General features: G+C 47.3%; 1 protein-coding gene across 1 annotated transcript in view; it reads left to right on the forward strand.

Annotated features, from left to right (window-relative positions):
* LOC138270197 (vomeronasal type-2 receptor 26-like) overlaps positions 1-23339 on the forward strand; it is a 73207-nt gene that overhangs the window by 15880 nt on the left and 33988 nt on the right. Inside the window, exon 3 of the mRNA XM_069218849.1 lies at positions 4588-4711. Within this exon, the coding sequence (XP_069074950.1) occupies positions 4588-4711 (124 nt within the window). The remainder of the gene's footprint in view (positions 1-4587; positions 4712-23339) is intronic.

Raw genomic sequence — 23339 nt, forward strand, 5'->3', positions numbered from 1 at the left:
GGCCAGAGTCTGAAAAGCTTGCTGAAGGGCTGCCTGACCAGAGTGAATGCCCTCCAGGCATGCATTAGTTTGTTGCCACTGCCTCTCTACACCCTGGGTGGCATTCAAAATGGTAGACTGCCCAACAGAGAGGGACCTGAGGAGGTCAATGGCCTCCTCACTGAGGGCAACAGGGGTGACTGGGGCAGGGCCTGAGGTGCCTGGGGCGAAGGTGATGCCCACCCTCCTGAGTGAGCGGACTCTGGGCAAATGCTGAGGGTCTGCTTGGAGGGCGGTGCTGGTAGGGGTGGTGCGGCTGTACCTGCAGATGCAGGGGGCACAGATGGGGTCCCCACTGCAAGGGAGCTCACATCAGAGGAGGAGTCCGTATCAGTGGTGTCAGCTCCTGTCCCCGCCGTGGAGCTCCCCTCGCACTCCGTCCCACTGGTGACTTCAGACTCTGTTTTGTCGCCCTCCAGAGCCATGTGGGATGCAGCTCCCTCCTGCTCCGGTGCCACTGCTCCTCCACCTGATGATGCTAATGCACACAAGAACAGGGAGACCAGAAAAATGGGGGGACAGAAGAAAGACATGTTCAGTGCATGCAAAACCGCTGCCATTGGCAGACATATCAGACACAGAAGCCCCCTGTACTACGCCGCACACTTGGGGTCCACTACTGAATCCCTGGGACATGGCTTACAAGGCTATGCCCGATTTCTGCACACATGGATGTCACAGGAGCCTGACTAGGTGTAGTTGGCACCGTACACAGGTGGGGTGGGGTGCCACAGGGCCTGCCTTAAGAAGGGACCTTAACTACTAAACTCGCCCTGACCTAGGGTAACCCACAGCCCACCCCTCCCACCCAGACACCTACAATGCGTGCTGAATCAGCAGAATGAGAGTGTACTCACCCCCTTGTTGCTGCTGTGATGCCGTCAAGTGCCCATCCAACTCCGGGTACGCCACCGCCAGGATCCTGAACATCAGGGGGGTCATGGTGCGACGGGCACCCCTCCCATGTTGGGAGGCCATCCCCAGCTGGGCCTCTGCCATCTTCTTGCTCCAGCGGCGAATGTCCTCCCATCTTTTCCGGCAGTGTGTGCTCCGTCTGTGGTAGACCCCCAGGGTCCGGACTTACTTGGCGATGGCACGCCAAATGTCGTTCTTCTGGTGGGCGCTGACCTACAGGAATTGTACAGGGGAAAAGAGAAGTAATTACCAACTGCATCATCAAAGTCATTGGCCTGCATCCCTACCCTTGCCATGATGCACATGCACTCACCGTCGTTTCATGCACGCCTCATTCTCATCCTCCCATCTTTCATCCACCCCACTCCACGCAGGCATTGCCCATACAGCATGCTCACAGTGTACTTACCTGTTTGTCTGGAGGACCGTAGAGTAGCGTGTACTGGGGGAGGACCCCATCCACAAGTTAATCCAACTCCTCCGTGCTGAAGGCAGGGGCCATTTCCCCAGACACATGAGCCATTGTCTCTATTCTAGACTGAGGTCACAGCAGCACTTGCACTGTAGGTCCTCTCCTGTCGAAGATCAGGTATCGAGTGATTGAACAGAGAGAAAATGGCGGTCACGTCCGTGGCGGTGCGTACCCTCACCGCCGGCGTACATCGTCATTGGCTCCTGGGACCCATAGGGTCCAATGTTAACCAATGCAGAATTGTGCTGCGGTCTTCGACCGCATACTGCGACGGTGTACAATGCCAGCGCAGTTACCTCATATCCACTTGTCCCACTTTACAGGTCAGACAGCCACCATTTCAGGGGGCCACATTGCATTATTTTTAACTGTGTCACACATACCTAGGCCTTGCCTAAACACTCATACAGGCAAATTTAGAATTATGATTATTTTCAGAGTAAGCTGTGTTTATGTACCTCAGAGTTGTTTGACTCTCTACTCACTGTTCTCCTCCATAGGCACCGTCCGCTGGGGCATGTGAAGAGATGGCGGCATCCTCCATTGTACAGTCCGCAGGTGGGCCTGTCGACAATGGAGGAGCGACATGTGTTCATCACCTACAGGCTTGATCGTGCCACAATCCTAGAACTGTGTGCCCAGTTGGAGCCAGACCTGATGTCAGCTATCCGCCATCCCACAGGAATCCCCCCTCAAGTGCAGGTGCTGTCAGTACTCCATTTCCTAGCAAGTGGGTCTTTTCAAACAACAGTGGCCATAGCATCAGGGATGTCCCAGCCTATGTTTTCCAACGTGTTGTCCAGAGTGTTGTCTGCCCTGCTGAAACACATGCGGAGCTACATCATTTTCCTTCAGGTGGAGATTTGCCTACAGTGAAAGATGATTTCTATGCCCTGGGACATATCCACAACATCATAGGTGCCATTGGTGGGACACATGTGGCTTTGGTCCCCCCACGCAGGAGTGAACAGGTGTACAGAAACCGGAAGAGTTACGATTCAATGAATGTGCAGATGGTGTGTTTGGCAGACCAGTACATCTGCCATGTTAATGCAAAATTCCCTGGATCATAGCATGACGCTTACATCCTGCGGAATAGCAGCATCCCTTATGTGATGGGGCGACCACAGAGGCACCAGGTGTGGCTATTAGGTGAGCACATGAACCCACTACAGTGGGAATAGTTGTCTGGGTCTGAGGATGTCCCTGTGAGTTAGTGTGTGTCTAACAGTTGTCCCTTGCCATTTGCAGGTGACTCTGGTTACCCCAACCTGTCATGGCTACTGACCCCAGTGAGGAATCCCAGGACAAGGGCAGAGGAACGCTACAATGAGGCCCATGGGTGAACTAGGAGGGTGATCGAGCGGACCTTCAGCCTCCAGAAGGCCAGGTTCCGGTCCCTCCATTTGACAGGTGGTTCCCTATTCTACTCACCAAAGAAGGTGTGCCAGATCATCGTGGCCTGCTGTATGCTTCACAACTTAGCTTTGCGACGACAGGTGCCTTTTCTGCAGGAGGATGGTCCAGATGGAGGTCCTGTGGCAGCTGTGGACCCTGTGGACAGCGAAGACGAGGAAGCAGAAGAAGAGGACGTCGACAACAGGAACACGGTGATCCTGCAATACTTCCAGTGAGACACAGGTAAGAAGACAACACTGCCTGCTACATCATGGTGACTGCACTCATTTACCATCAGAGGTGATTAGTTTGCTTTACAGGTGGCAAGCAATTGTCTTCTGGTGAGGTTAGTTGAAGAGCCAGGTCTTCAGCCGCTTGTAGATCTCAAAAAGCGATGAGGAGGCTCTGATCTGGTGGGGGAGGTCATTCCATGTTTTGAAGGTAAAAGTATGAGAAGGGACAAAGTCCGCCAAACAAATAGTCCTTTAGGACCATTGTAAATCTGGGGCTGCATCGCATTTCCTAGGTGGAAGGATGGAAACACCCATGCTCACCCAGGGAACTAATTTTCAATAAGGCAGGGTCGTGCACGGCAGCAATTTGCTTTGCCTTGCAATTGTCTGGATTTATTAAGACACCCAGGACCACACAAGATGTTTTTTCATGGCTTAGTAAATCTCACTAAAAGGCTTGGGCTGCCTTGTGTCACCCTGCTTGATGCAAGGACAACATTACACCTTTGTGAATCTGGCCTAAGCTTCACATTGTGATGGATGTCATTATATTTATTAGGAGCCATGTTCACAATGTATTTCTTATAAAGCTGTCAAGGGGGGCTGAAATCCTCTACATTGAAGCTGCTGGGCCTCTAACTGATGCAGCTGTATCTCTTCCTTTGACATGGTATGGCTCACACGTCTTATGTAGTACAGAAACATACCAATACAAATCTTAATAAACAATAAACACAGTGTTTTGTGCTTTTTTTCAGTGAAATAACATAAAGTGACTTCACTGCTATATCATTATGATGCTTCCACAATCCTTGATGGATAGAACAATATATATTCAAGTTTTTGCTAGATTGCTGTGTTGTGACTCTGCAAGCAAATAAAATGAAACATGAATGAGAATAGCATTAAATGCTTTGCAGCACCAAAACAGGTTCAAGAAAAAGAAGTCAAGTACACCTTGTGCATGTTTCATGCTGTGTTTTAAATGTCCAGACATAATGGGGACTGGAATGCAGATTGTCTAGCAATAAGAAAATCCCAGAGCACTAATTCAAGTTCTGTAGAAAACCGGGAACCTTAGGTAGCATCTGGAAATAAGCCTAAACATGTCTACAGCAGGTATGGTGTTGGGTCACTACATCCCAAAGACACACAATCACTGTTTTATCTCTACCACTGTCTACTTTCATTAAAGGGGTACCTGCGGGCAACACAGGCACTGTTTCTAATTAGAAGATCCCGTTAGGAAAAGTGTTCCTTGGAACATGAAATATGTTTGTGTCCATCCTGGTTTATTGGAACCAGGATGAGACATCGATGAGGAAGCTTTATATTAATCGAGATTGTGAGGGTCTATAAGAAGAAGTATTAATGAATCTTTGTGTGGTCTCTTTTATCGGCTCATGTTAACTCTGGATATAAGACCCCTTCCCAAACTTTTGGTTATATTTCTGGTAAAAGTGATACAGTGTTTTTCATCACATGAGTTATGGTTTTAGTTCCTCATATTGTATCTGTTTGTTTCCCCAGACACCTACTTCCTTATGCAGTGAGAGTTGCCTCCCTGGATTTAGACAGTCTGTGAGGAAAGGATGGCCTGTGTGCTGCTTTGACTGTGTTCCCTGCTCTGCTGGTGAGATTTCAAATGAGACAGGTGAGTATCCTTTAAGTCTGAAGGGAATGCTTTGCTGGTGCTCCTACGAATGGGACATGGTCATGTTTGAAATAGCACAACTATTGCTGTCACCCAGGCAGGTCCATGGAGGGACCACTATTATTTGTCGGCCTCCACCACCCGCCAATGTCATAACGAGGGCCTTTATGTTGAAAGTTAAATTGTGCCAGACACGGTCACAAATTTAAAATACGATACAAAAATACTGGAAAGCATCCAGGGGTTTCACATAATTTTTGAAAGACTTAATAAAGAAGTTTGTGCATAATGCAGGAGGAATCTGGCTCCAGATTTTGGGGGGAGAACTAAAAATGATTGAGAGTTGTGAAACTTTCTTCTGTACCATCTTGGCCACAAGAAATCTGATTCATAGCTTCAAATAGTCTCTAGTCTCCTCAGCTTGTCAAAATGTACATTATCAGTAGCAATGTGAGGACACATGTCAGCTACCCTTATTTCTTGTGTGGGGGGAATAAAACATAGCCACTACAGGTTAACATTTCAGAAGCTGACATCGCGTAGGCTATTCCAGGCTTCATGCCACTGCAGCTTTGATCATTCAGAACCACATAAGTTTCATTTGAAAGTATATGAAGTGCTAAACAAATCAAAGGGACGGTAGTACCCTTAAGAAAGCATGTCAAGTTTGTGACCTCTTCATTGCTGTGAAGGGACACCTGCTTGCAAATCATTGTATGACTAAGAGTAGTCCCACATTCGCTTCCGCTCAGAAAGACCTCTGTTTTAGCAATCGTATCTGCCCACAGCAAATTGTTTTAAACATTTTTTGAAACAAAAGGTGAAAATTGGCAGATTTGTAACGCCATGCACTAACAATACTGTTGATGGAGTCTGCTACAGTGAAAGGCAGCTTTTCTAACTTTTCAATGTTAATCATGTTGCAACTTTCTTCCGTTTTATCTATTATCTGTTTCTCACTGGACAAATTAAATGCAGCAAACAGGTCACTGCTGTTTATATGTTTCCCTAAGCTGCGGCCCTTCTTCAGAATCTGCAATGTCCAATCCAACTGCATATTGGGGCGCAGCTGACTTTGCACGTGTTGCAAAAGGGACATGCCATTTTGAATTATGTCAATTTCAGATGGCATGATATTATTAAGTGTGTATATTCTGTTGGATAGCTTGTTCAGGCCGTTATTGACAACAACCTTTTCCATATTTTCTTTATCTATTTGCTCAGCTGCTTTCATTTGAGAAAGTTTCTAGATCTCTTTGTATACAGGAGAAGTTTGGAGAGAGGTTTTCTTGGACCTGGAAAGGAATCCTGAAGGTCTACTTCCTCTGATAGGAGACTAAATTGTTCTTTAACTGCTGCTAAGGTGTCAGTGCATAACCATTCTTGCCACAGTTTTCCCATACTGTATGTGGTAACTCATGTCTATTGGCCACAATAAACACAGACCGGGACTTGAACGTGTAGAATTAAAGGTACCATTGTCAACTCAAGTATTTAGTTCTTCTTTGGTGACATTTCGGTATTTTTGCCAATTATGGAATTTAGCTGGTGTGGGGATACTGGGTGCGTTCCAGTCTTTTATTTTTGCCAACCCTAGGCAGGATGTTTGTTGAATGGTGCCATTTAAACATATCATTTGTACAGGATAAAGGCATGTTCTAAACAAAGCTTCCCTACCCTGAACTTGTTAATCTTGTGTTTTCCATACACTTTTCACACCAATAGTGCTCTTGCAGTATCCATAATCTTCAACAGCAAGCAGAGAAACAAAGGAATGTGATAGATTAATTTGGTGTTGGTTAGCAAAAGTTTCCTCATTTTGAAAGGTGGTAATTTAAAATAATATGACTCTGCATGTGTAGTGTCATGCCCAAAGAAATATGTAGATGTCTCTACATATGTTTTAAAACTCCCCAGAGGTGGAATTGAACAATGTTTGCATCGTGTGTAATGAAATACTGATCTAGGTCTATTAGCTTGGTGCAGAATGTAAGGCCCCCAATGATGATAACAGAACATTTCCCCATAATTCACTGTGTTCATATGCACATTATCACTTTCAAATACAGTGTAATCCTGCAGCTCAGACAGCATAAAACCCACTGTTTCAACATCCCAGTCTTCAGAAACAACACCAGGTGTAATTTCATCAGTCATAGAAATCTTAAATACATATGGCATTTGGGTAACTTTAGTAGGCCCGTAAATATTAAAAGGAACTTTATCCCAAACAATCCCATCTGGATTGGGACCGCTGAAATGTTCACAAGGGAAAAGTCTCTTCGGACCTTATGCAAGGAGAGATGTGGTGTTAAAACTTCATTCACTGGCTCAGTAGAAGAGCATTCAGGAAGATAATGACCATGTATCAGGAGAAAGAAAACAGTCACAAAACCAATCCATAACAGAAAGGCAAGTAATGTCAGCAAAATCCGCAGATAATACCATGGATACACCAGATAGTTATTTGTTAGCCATGTGTACCGCGTACGTGTCTTGGGAACAGGGTCAGTTGCAGATGTAGATGAGGATGAAGAGAAGTCATCTAGGTTGATGAAGCAACCAGAAGCAGTCTGCGCAAACACAGGAGCTTGTGCAGCACTGGTGGATGGATCCACTTCTTGTGGAGATTTATAGTAGATAGTGTCATCAGTTTATGTTGCATTGGACTAATAAACAGCCACATCTTGGACAGTTCTTGTCGGTGAGGTGGTGACAGGAATCAGCAGAAGCTCATTCTCAGGTATCGAAGCGGTCTGGAGCTGGAGATCCGGGTTCAACTCTCGGCATGGGTGTGATTTTGGGCAAATCACTTAGGACCTCATTGAAACATTGGCAGTAAATGCCACCTACCACCACAGCGAAGGCCACCAAAAGAACGTGGCTGTGGCTAACAGCCATCCCCCAAATAATGACCACAGCCGGATTTCCGCCACAAGAAGGGTGGAAATCCAGCTGTGGCCATGCTGGCAGAATGTGTTAAGGTGGCACTGCTACAACCAGTAGTGCCACACCAGTAGACAGCCGCCAGCCGTATTATGTCAACCTAGTGGTGTTCTGCTGGTGGGCACTGCTGACCTAGCAGCTCCCTGTCCTGTCCCCTGCTGGAAGACCCCCTGGATCCAGGTAAGTTGGGTTTATGATAGAGGTGGGGGATGGGGGTTGTTGTGTGTGTGTGTGTGTGTGTGTGCATGAATGTATGAGTATGTGCATGAATGCAACTTTATGTGTAGTGTTGTTTGCATGCGTGTATGCATGTGTGAGTGAGTTTGTATATGCGTGGTGCATGTCTGGATGTATGTGTTGGGGGGGTGGGGAATTGAAAGGAGGGGGAGCATGGATGGAGGGGGGCTGAGAGCGTCTGGGGAATGTTTGGGGGGAGGGGACCTCCTATATGTGACAGGGAAGGAATTTCCTGTCACTGATAGGGCCTACCGCCATGGTTTTCATGGTGTTGCGAATGCCACTAAAACAATGGCAGTAGGTAGGGTCAAAATGCCTGAGGCGGTACAATAGCGGCCGACGGGCCGGAGATTCTTCTCTCCAGCCCGGCGGCTGCTACTGCCATGGCAGTCGGAGTGATACATTAGTGGGTTGGCTTCAGCCAATCCGTCAATGTCATAATGTAGAGGTGTGCCTCTTGGCGGTACCACTGCCACATTACCACCGACCGCCGGGGTCAAAATGACCGCCTCTACCTCCCCGTGCCCATAGACATGGCTGATAAGCTGCGCTATGTAAATCTACATTTCGTTACCCACCCAATCCTGGAGGAGGCATTTGTAGCATTGTTGTACACACCAGTATATTCAGAAGCATTATTCCATCTTTGAAGAGATATATATGGTTGGGTAGTGAAAGGGGAGTGGGGCCTATCCTGTGCAGGATTGGCCACGTGGTACATTTTGATATTATCAATGGAGACAAATCTCTTTCCTTTGGAGCCTAGTAGTGATTGTACAATGACAGTTCTGGAGTCTTGAATTCCCAGGACTTTAACCGGTGCTCTGTAGGTTGAACCGAATTCCTTTTCACAGCAATCTACTCATGAACTAGGACCCGAACTTTAGGAATCAAGCCACTAAATGTTGTTGGTAGATACCTTATTCCCAAGGTGACAGCTCTGGCATATAAATTGTAATCACAAAATTGTTGAAGGTCCTGTAAGGCAGTGGAAAGTTCATTTATGTCAAATGGTGTATCTGCCATCACCATACCAGGGCAATCTAGATCTGGGACATTCATAGGTGTTCCAAAGAGGACCTCATAAGGAGTGCATCCTACCGAGGACCATCTTGGCAGAATATTCAGTGCTCTATAGACCCCATATAGGTGATGAAGCCAATTGCAGCCTGAACATAATACTCTAGCTGTTAAGGACTGCTATAGATCTTCGATTCTTCCTCTCCACAACAGAATTATTCTCAGGATGATATAGGGAAGAGTAATATAGCTTAACACCCATTGTCCCCACGGAGTCCTGATTGCCCTAGAGGCAAAAGCAGGGCCCTGGTCCGAATGGAATGCTACAACCAATAAAGATCAGAAAGTATTTAATGACAATTTGAGCATCAGCTGACCACTGTGGCCATACCCACAGGAATCTAGAACAAGAATCTGCAGTGACCAAGATGTATTTGTATGCACCATCAGGTTGTAAGGATTTCAACAGTCCAGGTACTCACATTGTAGTGGCCTATTGGACACTAAGAAGGATGTCTGCCGAGGATGTTTGATGTTAGACCTTTTTATTTGCTTGCAAATTTCGCAGCAAAGGACATATTTCTTAGTCCGTTTATATAAACCTGGCCACCAGAAATGTTTCTGTAAGAGTGATATTGTGGCTGCTACACCAGTAAGAACAGAAGTGACACTGTCATACGCTACTTTGATGAGATCTAATCTCTGATCTTGGTTGGGGATAATTCGATCACCCACCCCTGGAATGGTTGCAAAGACAACATTTAGTTCACTTATGTGGTTGGAATATTTTGCAGAGTATGAAAGAGGCTTGTCCTCATCCGAAGCTTTCATTGCAGCCAGCTTCTCATTATCCAGCCGCATGTGAGAACGAGTCACTGTAGCAACAGAAGCCGTGCCTACTGCAGATTTGGCAGCTTCATCAGCCAAAGTCTTTCCTATAATGTGTAGTCCTACATGTTGATAGCCCAGTGTATGTACTATATGAGCTTCTGGTAGTCTGTCCCTAAGATCTGCAACTTTCCCCCTCAGAGTTCTGTGTTTAGTGGTGTTCCCTTTTGAGCCTCTCAACCCGCTTACACACCAGTGATTAAGATATTCATTGTAGGACTGAACACAATAACTTAAAACAAACACTATTAGTGTGAGCTGTTCTAGATCCATATGTTCCAATGTGTGGTGATTAAGATGTCCCATGCTGGAGACAACTTTTGAGAGTGGAAGACACCACCCCTCATCACACTACTCACAGCTGTACATATGGCTAAATGCCTATTGATGACATTGCTAAACCATCAGTATAAATTACACTTTGGTATCTGTCAAGGGTCAAGATGCTAGTAGGTGCAGGATACTCCTGTTTGTATTGGAGAAATTCTTGTGTTTGTAATTTTGGATCAAAAATGTAATCTAAGACATTCGGAGGTTGTCCACTGAATCCAGCATCGATATAATGCTTTAGCATTAGGAATGCTTTCCTTTGTGACAGGCTGTAAGGCCGGCACCCGGGTAATGAGAAATAGTGCATTTGCCAAGTGGTCTCTCCTTAACAACAGCCATCCAAACCGCAGTCCGAATTTTTTCTGTGGGTGAAAAACGTAGTTCTGTGTTGGAGTACAATTGTGATTTGTATGCTCTGGTTACTCTGTCACCCTCATTGAATGTGACATAGGTGAACTCGATGGCACCAGCAATTATTCTGATGACCAAATTTGTTTAGCTGTCTCATGTGTGTAAGTGTTTTGCTTCTAGCATATCATGCTGCATTTCTCAAGGAATGTTTGCGTGTTGTCCAATGTTGTTTGAAAAATCTGGATGGATTAAATCCAAGAATTGTTTTATGCGTTGAGTATAATCAGGAATGTAAGTTCTGCCAAAGTTGAAGAAAATGAGCAGCGAGTATAGTTTCTTTATTGAATTAGGTGGTTGGGCTTGGGTGCATTGTTTTAGAAAGTGCGTGGCGAGGCCCTTCACTTCATCTGACAGCATGCATTCCAAAACCAGGACAAGGAAAAAAGGCAATTTTTGTTTCTTAAAATTAAATTTGTAGTCAAGGGCTGCAAAACCTAAAATTATCTGATCAACCATGGCAAGTTGAATGTTGAGGTCAAACATCTGTGAGCTAGATATCATCCACATAGGATCAATATCATGCAATATTGATGTCACATGAGCTGAAAACAACTCCAGGCTATTATAATCTTGTAGTAAATGGCAAAAACATTTTTGTGAGCCAAATAAGAATGCATTTAGGTCCCGACTTTCAGGCGCTAGGTTTTTTCAGAAGAAACAATCAGAAATGTCCAAGGTTGTTGTTGAAGAGTGCTGTGTGCATTTTGTAGGGCATATGTGCTTGTGTAATTGTTGGCCTGGTTTTGAAACGGGGGAATAATGGGTCATTCATTACAGGGCTCAATTACTCCTTAATACTTGAGCTGTGTAAGGATCTCTCTCACTGGAGCATTAGCCTAATTTTTAACAGGATATTGGGGCTGAGGCTAAGGTATGGATATAATTGGTATTACATGATAGGGTGAATCTTTATCCAACCCTTCATGGTTGTGGTATAGCACTGGTGCCTACACTAAAGCCCATTTGACAGCATACGCTTCTTTTACTGCATCCAAAACAAGATCTGAGAAAGAAGGCAAAATTATATCTTACCCATGTGGGATCTTGTGGACAAATTCAGGTGGCCAATCTTTCTCTGCTAGTAGGATATCACAATTAAGTTCTTCCCAAAATATTTATCTTCTGGTGTGCTCTACGTCTCCTTCAATGCAAATGTTTAGTTCAATCATCATATCAGGTAGGGAGACGTGCCAGTCTGCTGTTTGAATTATAATAAAGATGTTATTTGTTGTCACATCCAGATGATCTATCAGACTCTGGCTACATATCGTAACCTCTGCCATGCTGTCCAGCAGTGGTACTGCTTACGTCTTGTTCCACAGCAATGTTCTCAAGGTTGCTGGCATGTATTTTTTAAATTGCTGCCATATTTTTCTTTTAAAATTGTGAATTTTGTTGTGGGGATTTATCCTCCCTCTTTTCTGAGGATCGCTGTCAGTCTTTCTTCTGTTTCACTCAGTGCATTGCTCAGACTGGCCCACTCTTTCTCCCCATCTATCCAGCGTGTCCTGAAAGGAATAAGAGGGATAAATTTAGGGCCATATTTATACTTTTTGACGCTAAACTGCGCTAACGCAGTTTAGCGTGAAAAAAATTAGCGCCGGCTAACGCCATTCTGAAGCGCCATGCGGGCGCCGTATTTATTGAATGGCGTTAGACGGCGCTAGCAGACCGGCGCTGCCTGGTGTGCGCGAAAAAAAAACACGTACACCAGGCAGCGCCGGCGTAGGGGGAAAATGGCATATGGGCGTCTTAAAATGGGGCAAGTCAGGTTGAGGCAAAAAAATCGTCTTAACCCGATTTGCGCCATTTTTTTACGACGACCATCCCCATTAACATGACTCCTGTCTTAGTAAAGATAGGAGTCATGCCCCCTTGCCCAATGGCTATGCCCAGGGGACTTATGTCCCCTGGGCATGGTCATTGGGCATAGTGGCATGTAGGGGGGCACAAATCAGGCCCCCCTATGCCACAAAAAAAATAAAAATTAAAAAAATATATACTTACCTGAACTTACCTTAATGACCCTGGGGTGGGTCCCTCCATCCTTGGGTGTCCTCCTGGGGTGGGCAAGGGTGGCAGGGGGGGTCCCTGGGGGCAGGGGAGGGCAGCTGTAGGCTCATTTTGAGCCCACAGGTCCCTTAACGCCTGCCCTGACCCAGGCGTTAAAAAGAGGCGCAAATGCAGGGTTTTTTGCCCCGCCCACTCCCAGGCGTGATTTTTGCCCGGGAGTATAAATACCACGCACATGCCACAGAGTAATTTTTTTAGACGGGAACGCCTCCCTTGCATCTCATTAACGCAAGGAAGGGGTTCACGCCAAAAAATGCCGCTAACTCCGTGCACTTTGGCGCTAGACCCGTCTAACGCCAAAGTATAAATATGGCGTTAGTTTTGCGTTGAATTTGCGTCGAAAAAAACGACGCAAATTCGGCCAAACGGAGTATAAATATGCCCCTTAGTATATCTGTCAGGAGTCTTTGAAGTTTTTCTTCTACGGACAGTATGGCCCTCATTATGACATTGGTGGTAAATCCCACTTACCTCCATGCTGACTGCAGCCAAAATACCGCCGCTGCAGTGGATATCCGTTCACCATATTATGACACACACACACCAATCCGTCACTATTCAGCCATACACACAAGTCCACCACAACAAAGGTCAGTGATAAACTGGCGGTATCAATGGCGGGAAAACATTGGCGTGCATACCGCCACGCCCAAAATTCACACATGTAGGAGGCTGGCCTGGTTTGTAGTGGGTACTTTGGGTACTTACACCTTACACCAGGTCCAGTTATCCCTTGTTAGTGAATGTAGTAGTGTTCTAGCAGCTTAGGCTGATAGAAGTAGCTGTAGCAGAGCAACCTAGGCTGAACTAGGAGACAGGCAAAGCTCATGCAATACCACTTATAGTTACACAGTACTTATACACAAGCAAATACAATACTCAGTGTTACCAAAAATAAAGGTATTTATTTGGGGTGACACAGTACCAAAAATATCTTAGAGGCAATACCCCTTCTGGTAATAATTATACACAATATATACACTAGACACCAAAATTAGACAAGTAAATAGTCATAGAACAATGCAAACAGTAGAAATCCTGTAGAAATCCTATAGAATGCAATGGGAGAAAATAGGTCTATGGGCAACATAAACCATGTACTACAAAAAGTGGAATGTGAATCACAAATTCCCCCCTAGACAAGTGTAGTGTGTGCAGAATCGCTGGGAGAGTAAGAATACAGTAAAGGTGAGTAAATTACCCCACCCCAGAGCCCAGAAAAGCAGGAGTAAAGTACTGCAAGTTTCCTTATGGCACACTACGCCTTGTTTTGGGGATTTTGCAGCAGCCAACCAAGTCTGCAAAGAACAACTGCTGGATTATTGGACCTGAAGACCTGCAAAGGAAGGGGACTAAGTTCATAAGTCGAAAGAAGTTCCATGAAGGACAGAAGCCCCTGCCAACCCAGAAGAGGGTACGAAAGAAGAGTCCCTGGTTAGTCAAAGACTGTAGAAATGGACCCTAGGATGATGCCAGCGGGTCCCTGCATAATGCAAAAGATGTCCCACGGCATGAAGATCATTTCAGATGAGATTTCGTATTGGAAGACACCAACAAGCCTTAGCTACGGCAGAAGTGTATTTTTCATCAAAATGGCGCTGGATTGACCCAGGAGGGACCTGGGGTCCACAAGCCTGTGTCAGGAGAAAGAGGGGGCTCTCAGCACTTTAAAGAGCCCTCAGGATGTCAGCCAGCACCACCTGAAGCCGCAGGATCTGGGATCAAAGGAGATGCAAAACACAGTTGATGCAGAAAAACAAAAGAAGGGCCCACGCCGCCAGAGAACAACTCAGTGAGTTGAGCATCACAGGGTGGAGTGCTGGGGACCTGGGCCAGGCTGTGCACAAAGGAATTTTGCAAATAGTGCCCAGAGGCCTCAGGAGGTTAAGAAGACACAGTACATAGGGGTACCATCGCTCTCACGGAAGGCAATGTCTTACCTCCTCCAAATTGTGTCAGCAGAACCTCAGGACAGTCTATGTTGATGATGTCCACCCTCTGTGTCCTTAGAAGCATGCTCGTCGCTGTGAGAGGAGTCCAAGGGTACTGGTCGTTGTCTTGGAAGGTGCCTGCTTGAGCAGGGGAGTGACTCTGTCACTCCACGGGAGATTTCTTCAGCCCTTCTGGTGCAGGATGAAGACAGGGAGTCCCCAGAGTGTACACATTGTGGAAACTGTTGCAGTTGATGACTTGGAGTCGAGGTTGCTGAAGAAAAGTATCTCTTGTAGATACAGTTACAGCATTTCTTGGAGCAGGCTGCGGTTGATCCAAGGTCAGAGGATGCTGAAGTTGTTGCAGAGGGTTCCTGAAGGAAACTTGAAAGCAGAATCTGAAGAGAACCCACAGGAGAGACCTTAAATAGCCTTCAGTGGGGGATTGGTTACTGTATCAGGTATGGGTCCATCAGGAGGGGTCTCTGACGTGTCCTGCTGGCACTGGCCACTCAGAGCCCTCCAGAGTGCCCCCACACCTTACAAAGCTGGCTGAAGTCTGTGACACACTGGAGGAGCTCTGGGCACAACCCCTGGGGTGGTGATGGACAGGGGAGTGGTCACTCCCCTTTCCTTTGTCCAGTTTCGCACCAGAGCAGGGGACAAGGGGTCCCTAAACTGGTGAAGACTGGTTTATGCAAGGAGGGCACCATTTCTGCCCTTTAAAGCATTCCCAGAGAATGGAGGAGGCTACCCCTCCCCAGTCTGTAACACCTATTTCAAAGGGAGAGGGTGTAACACCCTGCTCTCAGAGGAAATGCTTTGTTCTGCCTTCCTGGACTGGGCTGCCCAGATCCCAGGAGGGCAGAACCCTGTCTTTGAGGTGGCAGAAGATGTAGCTGGAAAGTAGGAGTAAAGTACTACTATTTCCCCAGAAACATACTAAAGTTGTGGTAAAGGATTTTACAAGGACCACAACAGACTGCAAAGCACTGGAGATGGATTCCTGGACCTGAAGACCTGCAAAGGAAGGGGACCAAGTCCAAGAGACGCTAATGTGTCCGGGGGAGGGGCAGGAGCCCACTAAACCCCAGATGAAGGTGCAAAATTGCTCCTTCTGGTTGGAAGAAGCTGCAGGTTTTGCAACAACGGAAAGAGGAAGAAAGTTCTTCTTTGTGCAGAAGATGTCCCACGTAGTATTGGAGGATGCAGAGTTGTGCCCTTGGCAAAATACCGCAAACAGGCCTTGCTAGCTGCAAGAGTTGCGGTAAGAGAAAAAGGTGCTGCCCGGGCCCAGGAAGGACCAGGATGTCGCCACTTGGGAGAGGAAACAGAGGGGGCCCTCAGCAATGTAGAGAGCCCTCCGACAGGAAAGAAGCACCCACAGAAGTCCTTGAACACAGGTTCAAGAAGTCTAAACATGGCACTCATCGCAACACTACAAAAGAGGGTCCCACGAAGCCGGAGATCAACTCAGGGAGCTGAGCATCGCAGGACAGAGTGCTGGGGACCTAGGCTTGGCTGTGCATGAAGGATTTCATGGAAATGTGCACAGAAGACTTTGTAGCTGCAGCTCACGTGGTGCACAGGATTACTGTCTGGGGAGGGGAGGCCAGGACTTACCTCTCCAAATTTGGACAGTTGGACCACTGGACAGACTGGGTCACTTGGCTTCACCACCTGTGTTCCAGGGGCCACGCTCGTCAGGATCAGAGGGGTCCCAGAGTACAGGTGAAGCTGAAATTTGGTGCCTGCTGGAGCAGGGAGAAGATTCCGTCGGCCCACAAGAGATTTCTTTGTAGCTTCCAGTGCAGTATGAAGGCAGGCAGCCCCCAAAGCATGTACCACCAGAAAACTGTTGAGAAAGCTGGCACGATTAGACGCTACAATGTGGCTGGTAGTCTACTTGCTGCTTTGTTGCAGTTTTGCAGGCGTCCTGTAGTGGTCAGCGGTTGATCCTTGGCAGAAGTCGAAGAGAGAGGTGCAGAGGAACTCTGGTGAAATCTTGCAAGTCGTTATCTGAGGAAAATCCCACTCAAGAGACTCTAAATAACCCTCAGAGGAGGATTGACCACCTAGTCAGGTAAGCCCTATTAGGAGGGGTGTCTGACATCACCTGCTGGCACAGGACACCCAGAGGCCTCCATTGTGCCCTAACACCTCTGGATTCAAGATGGCAGAGGTCTGAGACACACTGGAGGAGCTCGGGGCACAACCCCATCCCCCGTCCCCCTGAGGTGCCTGCCTATTTTCTAACTGATGACCCTGCAGTGTTCTCTCTGTGTTGGTGCAGGTGACAAGTGGGGCTTTGGCCTGTGGCCCTGTGGCCCACGCACAATGAGGACTGGGCAGTGTCCCTTGATCTGTACATATGTATATACCAATAAACTGCATCTTAGTATTTCTATTGTGTTGTTATTATTACACTCACTTTAGCACATTCCTGTTGTCTTGCATTATTCCTCAGGGGTACGAAGGTAAAAATGTTTTATTACTGCAGCTGATTGTGTGTATGGTGTTGATGGTGGGGGTGGGGGTGCTGCGTGTGTGTGTCGCTCTCCTTTCCCTTCCCCCTCCCCCTCCCCCTCCCCTGTGTGCTAGGCGGCTGTCCTCACCGTGCTCGTTTCCGCCATCATTCGTGTTCGTGGTTGGGCAGGAAGTCTAAAATATTTGGAAATATTTGCAGCTCGGGCGCGATGGTGGCATGCTGCTTCCCTGTGTCTCCAAAGGTGAGTCCTTTCCTTTCTGTGCAGTGTTCCCGCCAGGCTTTTGATGTTGATGGGAATGCCCCAGAAATTGTGGTAGTTTCCTGTCTCATAATACGGTGGGGAATATTGACTTCTGTCTGGTTGATGGCGACTACCACCGTGGAGGCTGTTGTTTCCACCCTGGCGGTCGGTGTGGTAAAGTGGCTGTCTATCTGAGTTCTCACTGCCATGGTCATAATTTGGCGGTAGTTACTGCCAGCCTGTTGGCGGTATTACCGCCACTTTATCGCCGACCGCCAGGGTGGTAATGACGGCCCATATCTACTTTCAGAGGATGCGGAGAGTCTGATCTCTGACTGTGTCTGTCTTTCTTCTTTTTTTGTTTATCTCAGAGTTATTCAGAACACTTGTGTGCTTATTTGGTACTTTGCATTTCAGGCTTTTTTGGCTTGACTCCCAAACTATCCCGTCCCATACCAGTATAGGTTTTAGAAATAACCTTCCATAGTTGATGCTTCTGTTCCAGCTGTGGAATCTCCCAAAACTGCTTGTGTAGGGCCAAGGCTACTACTTCCAACGTTACTGAGTTTTATTGAGGAGTCAAAGTTGCCCATTCATCCTCAAATCCAGGACTGGAGCAGCCCCATGTTCATTTTGAATTTGCTTGAACACTTCTGGCAAATTGGCAAGTGTTGGGGTACCATGCGTTGTAGGGTAAATTGCAGCAAAGAGTGTACCCCATGTGGTGCAGTCATCCATTAGGGAAACCTTTCTGAATGGCAAGCACATTGTGAGAATTTGTTGTTTATCTTAGTGTCCCGTATGGGGAAACACTGTTTCCAGCTGATTGTTTTATTGTGCTATCCAGGACGGAATTGTCTCACGTTCCGTGGGTACCTTGCCAATGACATAATGGGGGTCATTCTAACCCTGGCGGTAAAAACCGCCAGGGCGAATGACCGCGGTAGTACCGCCAACAGGCTGGCGGTGCACCGCCGGGCATTCTGACCGCGGCGGTACAGCCGCGGCCAGAAGCGGAAAGTCGGCGGGCTCCCGCCGACTTACCACTGCCCGGGAGAATCCTCCATGGCGGCGGAGCGCGCTCCGCTGCCATGGGGATTCTGACACCCCCTACCGCCATCCTGTTCCTGGCGGGTCTCCCGCCAGGAACAGGATGGCGGTAGGGGGTGCCGCGGGGCCCCTGGGGGCCCCTGCAGTGCCCATGCCAATGGCATGGGCACTGCAGGGGCCCCCATAAGAGGGCCCCACAAAGTATTTCAGTGTCTGCTTTGCAGACACTGAAATACGCGACGGGTGCCACTGCACCCGTCGCACCTTCCCACTCCGCCGGCTCAATTCTGAGCCGGCGTCCTCGTGGGAAGGCTGTTTCCCACTGGGCTGGCGGGCGGACTTTTGGCGGTCGCCCGCCAGCCCAGTGGGAAACCCAGAATGACCACTGCGGTCTTTCGACCGCGGTACGGTCTTCTGGCGGTAACCGCATGGCGGGCGGCGACCGCCGCCTGCCGCGGTTAGAATCAGGGCCAATGTATTGTTTGTGGGTCAACCCCAGTAACAGCCAATTTATGACCAGCTACTGCAGCCCGCGCTGGGGCGGTATTTAAAGTCTGCATAGTAGTAGGAAAGTACCATCTTTCTTGGCATGTTACCCCCAAATTCTACCTGTATGTCATTATGCTTTGCCTGTCTCACTGGTATCCTGCTGGTCAGGAACCCAGTGCTTATAGTTTGTGGCCTAATGTGTGTGTTGTCAGTAGTGCTTGTGTCACTGAAGTTCTGCTAACCAGAACTTCAGTGCTTGTGCTCTCTCTGCTTCTAAATTAGTCACTACTGTATAGTTTAGCGACTTAATTTACCAATTCCAATTGGCACACGGGACCCCCCTTATAAGTCCCTTTGGAAATAGGTGTTACAGGCCTGGGAGGGATAGCCTCCTAGAGCCTCTGGCAATGCTCTGAGGGGCACAGATGGTGCCCTCCTTGAATAAGCCAGTGTACACCGGCTCAGGGACTCCCAGTCCCTGCTTTCTTGCAAAGCTGGACAGAGCAAAAGGGAGTGACCACTCCCCTGTCCATCACCACCCAGGGTGGTGCCCAGAGCTCCTCCAGTGTGTCTTGTTTTCCAAGGTGTGGGGACACTCTGGAGATCTCTGAGTGTCCAGTGCCAGCATGTGACATCAGAGACCCCTCTGCATACCTGGTTAGGTAGCCAATCCCCCTCTCAGGGTTATTTAGGGTCTCTCCTGTGGGTTTCTCTTCAGCTTCAGCTTGCAAAATAACACCAGGAATACTCTGCAACTCCTGCTTCATCCTCTGACTGTCGGATCAACCACAGATTGCTGCAGGAACCACTGTAACTGCAACAAAGTATCCAGAAAGGCTACTGTGACCATGCTACTTCAGTTCCAGCCAGCAACTGCAACAGTTTCCAAGGTGTGCATGCCCTGGTGACTCCCTGTCTTCAACCTGCACCAGAAGGACCGGAGAAATCTCCTGTAAAGTGACAAAGTAACTTCCCTGCTCCAGCAGGCACCTCCTAAGACAACAACTGGTTAGCTGGGACTCCTCTCCTGGTGACGAGTTTGCTCCCAGGAACACATGTGGTGGACCCCTGTGACACAGACTGTCCTAAGGTTCATCTGTCTAAATTTGGAGGAGGTAAGAGCTTGCCTTCCCCGTTTGAAAGAGTACCCCAGTGCACTGCATCATCTTCACCTCCTGAGGCCTTTGTGCACTATTTGCAAGAATCCTCCATGGACAGCCTGGCCCAGGTCCCCAGCACTCTATCCTGTGATGCTCAACTCACTGAATTGTTCTCTGGCGGTGTGGGACCTTCTTTTGTAGTGCTGCAACAATGGCAATTTGCACCATTTTTGTCCACGTGTCCTGAGACCTCTGTGGGTGCTGCCTGGTCATCTGTGGGTTCCCTCAAGTATTGGGAGTCCCCTCTGCCTCCTCAGTCCAAGTTGAGGCCCCCAGGTCCCTCCTGGGTCCAGGCAGTGCCATTTTGACGCAATCCGTGACAATGCTTGAACCAAGGCTTGTTGGACGAATCCAGTGCTGCAACTCACCTGCATCCAACATCTCCAGGTGGGACATCCTTTGCATCATGCAGGAACCCGCAGCCATCTTCTTTTGGTGCTCTTCTGCAGACTTCTTCCAACCGGAGAATCCGCTTTTGCACCATCTTCTCGGTTGGCAGGGGCTCCTGTCCTTCCTGGAATCTTCTGTGACTTCTGGACATGGTCTTCTCTCTTTACAGGTCTTCAGGTCCAGGAATCCACCATTTGTTGCTTTCAGTCTTGCTTGGTTCTTGCAATAACTCTAATCACGATTTGTAGTGTACCCTGAGAAAACTTGCAGTACTTTACTCCTATGATCCTGGGCTCTGGGGTGGGGTATTTTACTCACCTTTGTGGTTTTCTTACACTCCCAGTGACCCTCTACACACTACACTTGCCCAGGGGGGAATTTGTGATTCGCATTCCACTTTCTTAGTATATGGTTTGTGTTGCCCCTAGGCCTATTTCTTCCTATTGCATTCTATGGTGTTTTCTATTGTTTGCACTATCCTATGACTATTTACTTACCTGATTTTGGTGTCTAGTGTATATATTGTATATAATACTCACCTCCAGAAGGAGTATTGCCTCTAAGATATTTCTGGCCTTATGTCACTAAAATAAAGTACCTTTATTTTTGGTAACACTGAGTATTGTCTTTTATTGTATATAAGTACTGTGTAACTATAGTGGTGTTGCAGGAGCTTTGCATGTCTCCTAGTTCAGCCTAAGCTGCTCTGATACAGCTACCTCTAAGAGCCTAAGCTGCTAGAACACTACTACATTTCACTAATAAGGGGTAACTTGACCTGTTATAAGGTGTAAGTACCTAAAGTACCCACTACAAGCAGGCTAGCCTCCTACATTGGTGAACTGAACTAGTCACCTGTATACTGTTATAGCTCATAAAGTATGCGTACAATAGCTACTTGCATAGCCTGCACTTCGGGATGTGGTGTATATGTGGCAAACATTGGCCATGTAGGTCCTTCATTACTTAAGAGTCCTAATCTCATAGGTCGTATTACACGTACAATGGCGCCATTGAACCGGTTTTGGTGATCTTGATAAGAATGTGGTATTTCTAGGTGTTGGTAAGCTTGGTAATGCTGCAGTACGTTTGTGTGAAAGTCATGTGTACCTGTGACTGTCTCAGGAAAAGTGTGGAAAGGCATGTGTGTCTGCGTCTGTTTCAGGAAAAGTGACCCAAGAATAAAATGTTTCTGTTTGGTAAGCTCCATTGGCTTCCACTACATATGTTACCTCTCCACCCTCGTCTGTTAAGCCACTTGTAGATACTGAGTCCCCTATTTATCCTTTTTGAGGCAAAACTGCGCAACTGCAGTTTTGCATCAAAAATTGTAGCGATGGCTTGCGTCATTCCAGCTGGTGCCAAATTAATGGAATCCCACAAACCGGCAGATTGAGCTAGCATCAGAAAAAATGACGTTAGCCAAGTGGGGTTGGCGATAAAGGGAAAGGGGGTTTTGCCTAAAAAACTGACACTAGGCTGGTTATAGGCAAAAAGAATGCCGTTAACCAGCATAGCATCCTTTCGTAATTCAAGACCATCCATACCACATGGTCTTATAGAAGACAGGAATAATGCCCACCACCCCAATGACCAGCACAGGAGACAGTTGACCCCTGGGCATGGCGATTGAACCCAGTGCCATGTTGGGGGGGCCATTTCAGGGACCCCAATAGCACTTTAAAAATAATGTTTTAATGCTTCCCTCTAGGTGTTCCTGGGGCTTGGGTGGGCACCTGTAGGCTCTTTCCATGGTGTTTGACCATTGAAATTGTTCCACAGGTCCCCTAACGCCTGCTCTGTCCCAGGTGTTAAATAATGAAGCTAAGTAGGCTTAGCGCCATTTTTTAGGCCCGTCTCCCCATTTTGTATGGGAGGATAAATAGGGCGCTAGGGGCTTTGAGTCATTTTTGGGTCAGGAACACCTACACTGCATCTCATTGACGCAAGGAGGTTTCACACATCCAAAAAAATTACGTTAACCCGAATATCTTTATGATAGATTGGTATAGTGTCAATATATAAATGTGGAGTTAAGTTTGCGCTAAATTTGCGCAAAACAAAATTACACAAATTCAGCACAGAGTATAAATATGCCCCTGAAGTTAGAACTTGTCTGCATATCACCGGTATATTTATATTTATGTTAAGAGATGGATAGCAGAGAATATAAGACCAAACGGGGGAGAAACCCATTTAAATGTTCATGTTTGAACAACTTACAGCCCAGTTAGGTGCTCCCTATTCAGATGAGGAGGATTGTCCCTAAGACCACTGACGTCTCCATACAATGGTACTAAGGGTACCTGCTGTGTGTGTATAGGAAAGTACCCACTTTTTGGCATGGTTACCCTTATTTTCTCCCTGATTTCAGTGTGTTCACTGGAACCTGCTTCCCAGGACCCCAGACATTATGCTCTCTCTCCTCTAAATTTTGACACTGCATACTGGTAACCCAGTATTTCCCCCACAATTGGCATGCTGGTGCCCCTTATGAGTCCCTAGTATATGGTACCTAGGTACCCAGGGCATTGGGGTGCCAGGGAGTTTCCTATGGGCTGCCACGTTTATTTTGTCATCCATAGGGAGCCAAGATTTTTGCAAGCATTGGTTGCATAATTCCATGCACTCTGGGGGCTACTTAGAGGATCACCAGTATTGCAATTGCAGCCTTTTGAGGTTTTCCAGGCAGCTGCTGCTACCTCTGAGACTGGTTTCTGCCCTCCTGTTGCTTGAGCAGATCAAGCCCAGGAAAGAAGAACAAGGATTTCCTTTGGGAGAGGGGTGTTACACGCTCTCCCTTTGGAAATAGGTGTTACAGGCATGGGAGGTGTAACCTCCCCAAGCCTGTGGACATGCTTTGAAGAGCACAGATGGTGCACTCCTTGCATAATCCAGTCTACACCGGTTCAGGGACCCCCAGTCCCTGATCTGGCATGACAGTGGACAAAGGAAAGGGGAGTGACCACTCCCT

The sequence above is a fragment of the Pleurodeles waltl genome, chromosome 2_1 (assembly GCF_031143425.1).
Source record: "Pleurodeles waltl isolate 20211129_DDA chromosome 2_1, aPleWal1.hap1.20221129, whole genome shotgun sequence".
NCBI classification, from domain to species: domain Eukaryota; kingdom Metazoa; phylum Chordata; class Amphibia; order Caudata; family Salamandridae; genus Pleurodeles; species Pleurodeles waltl.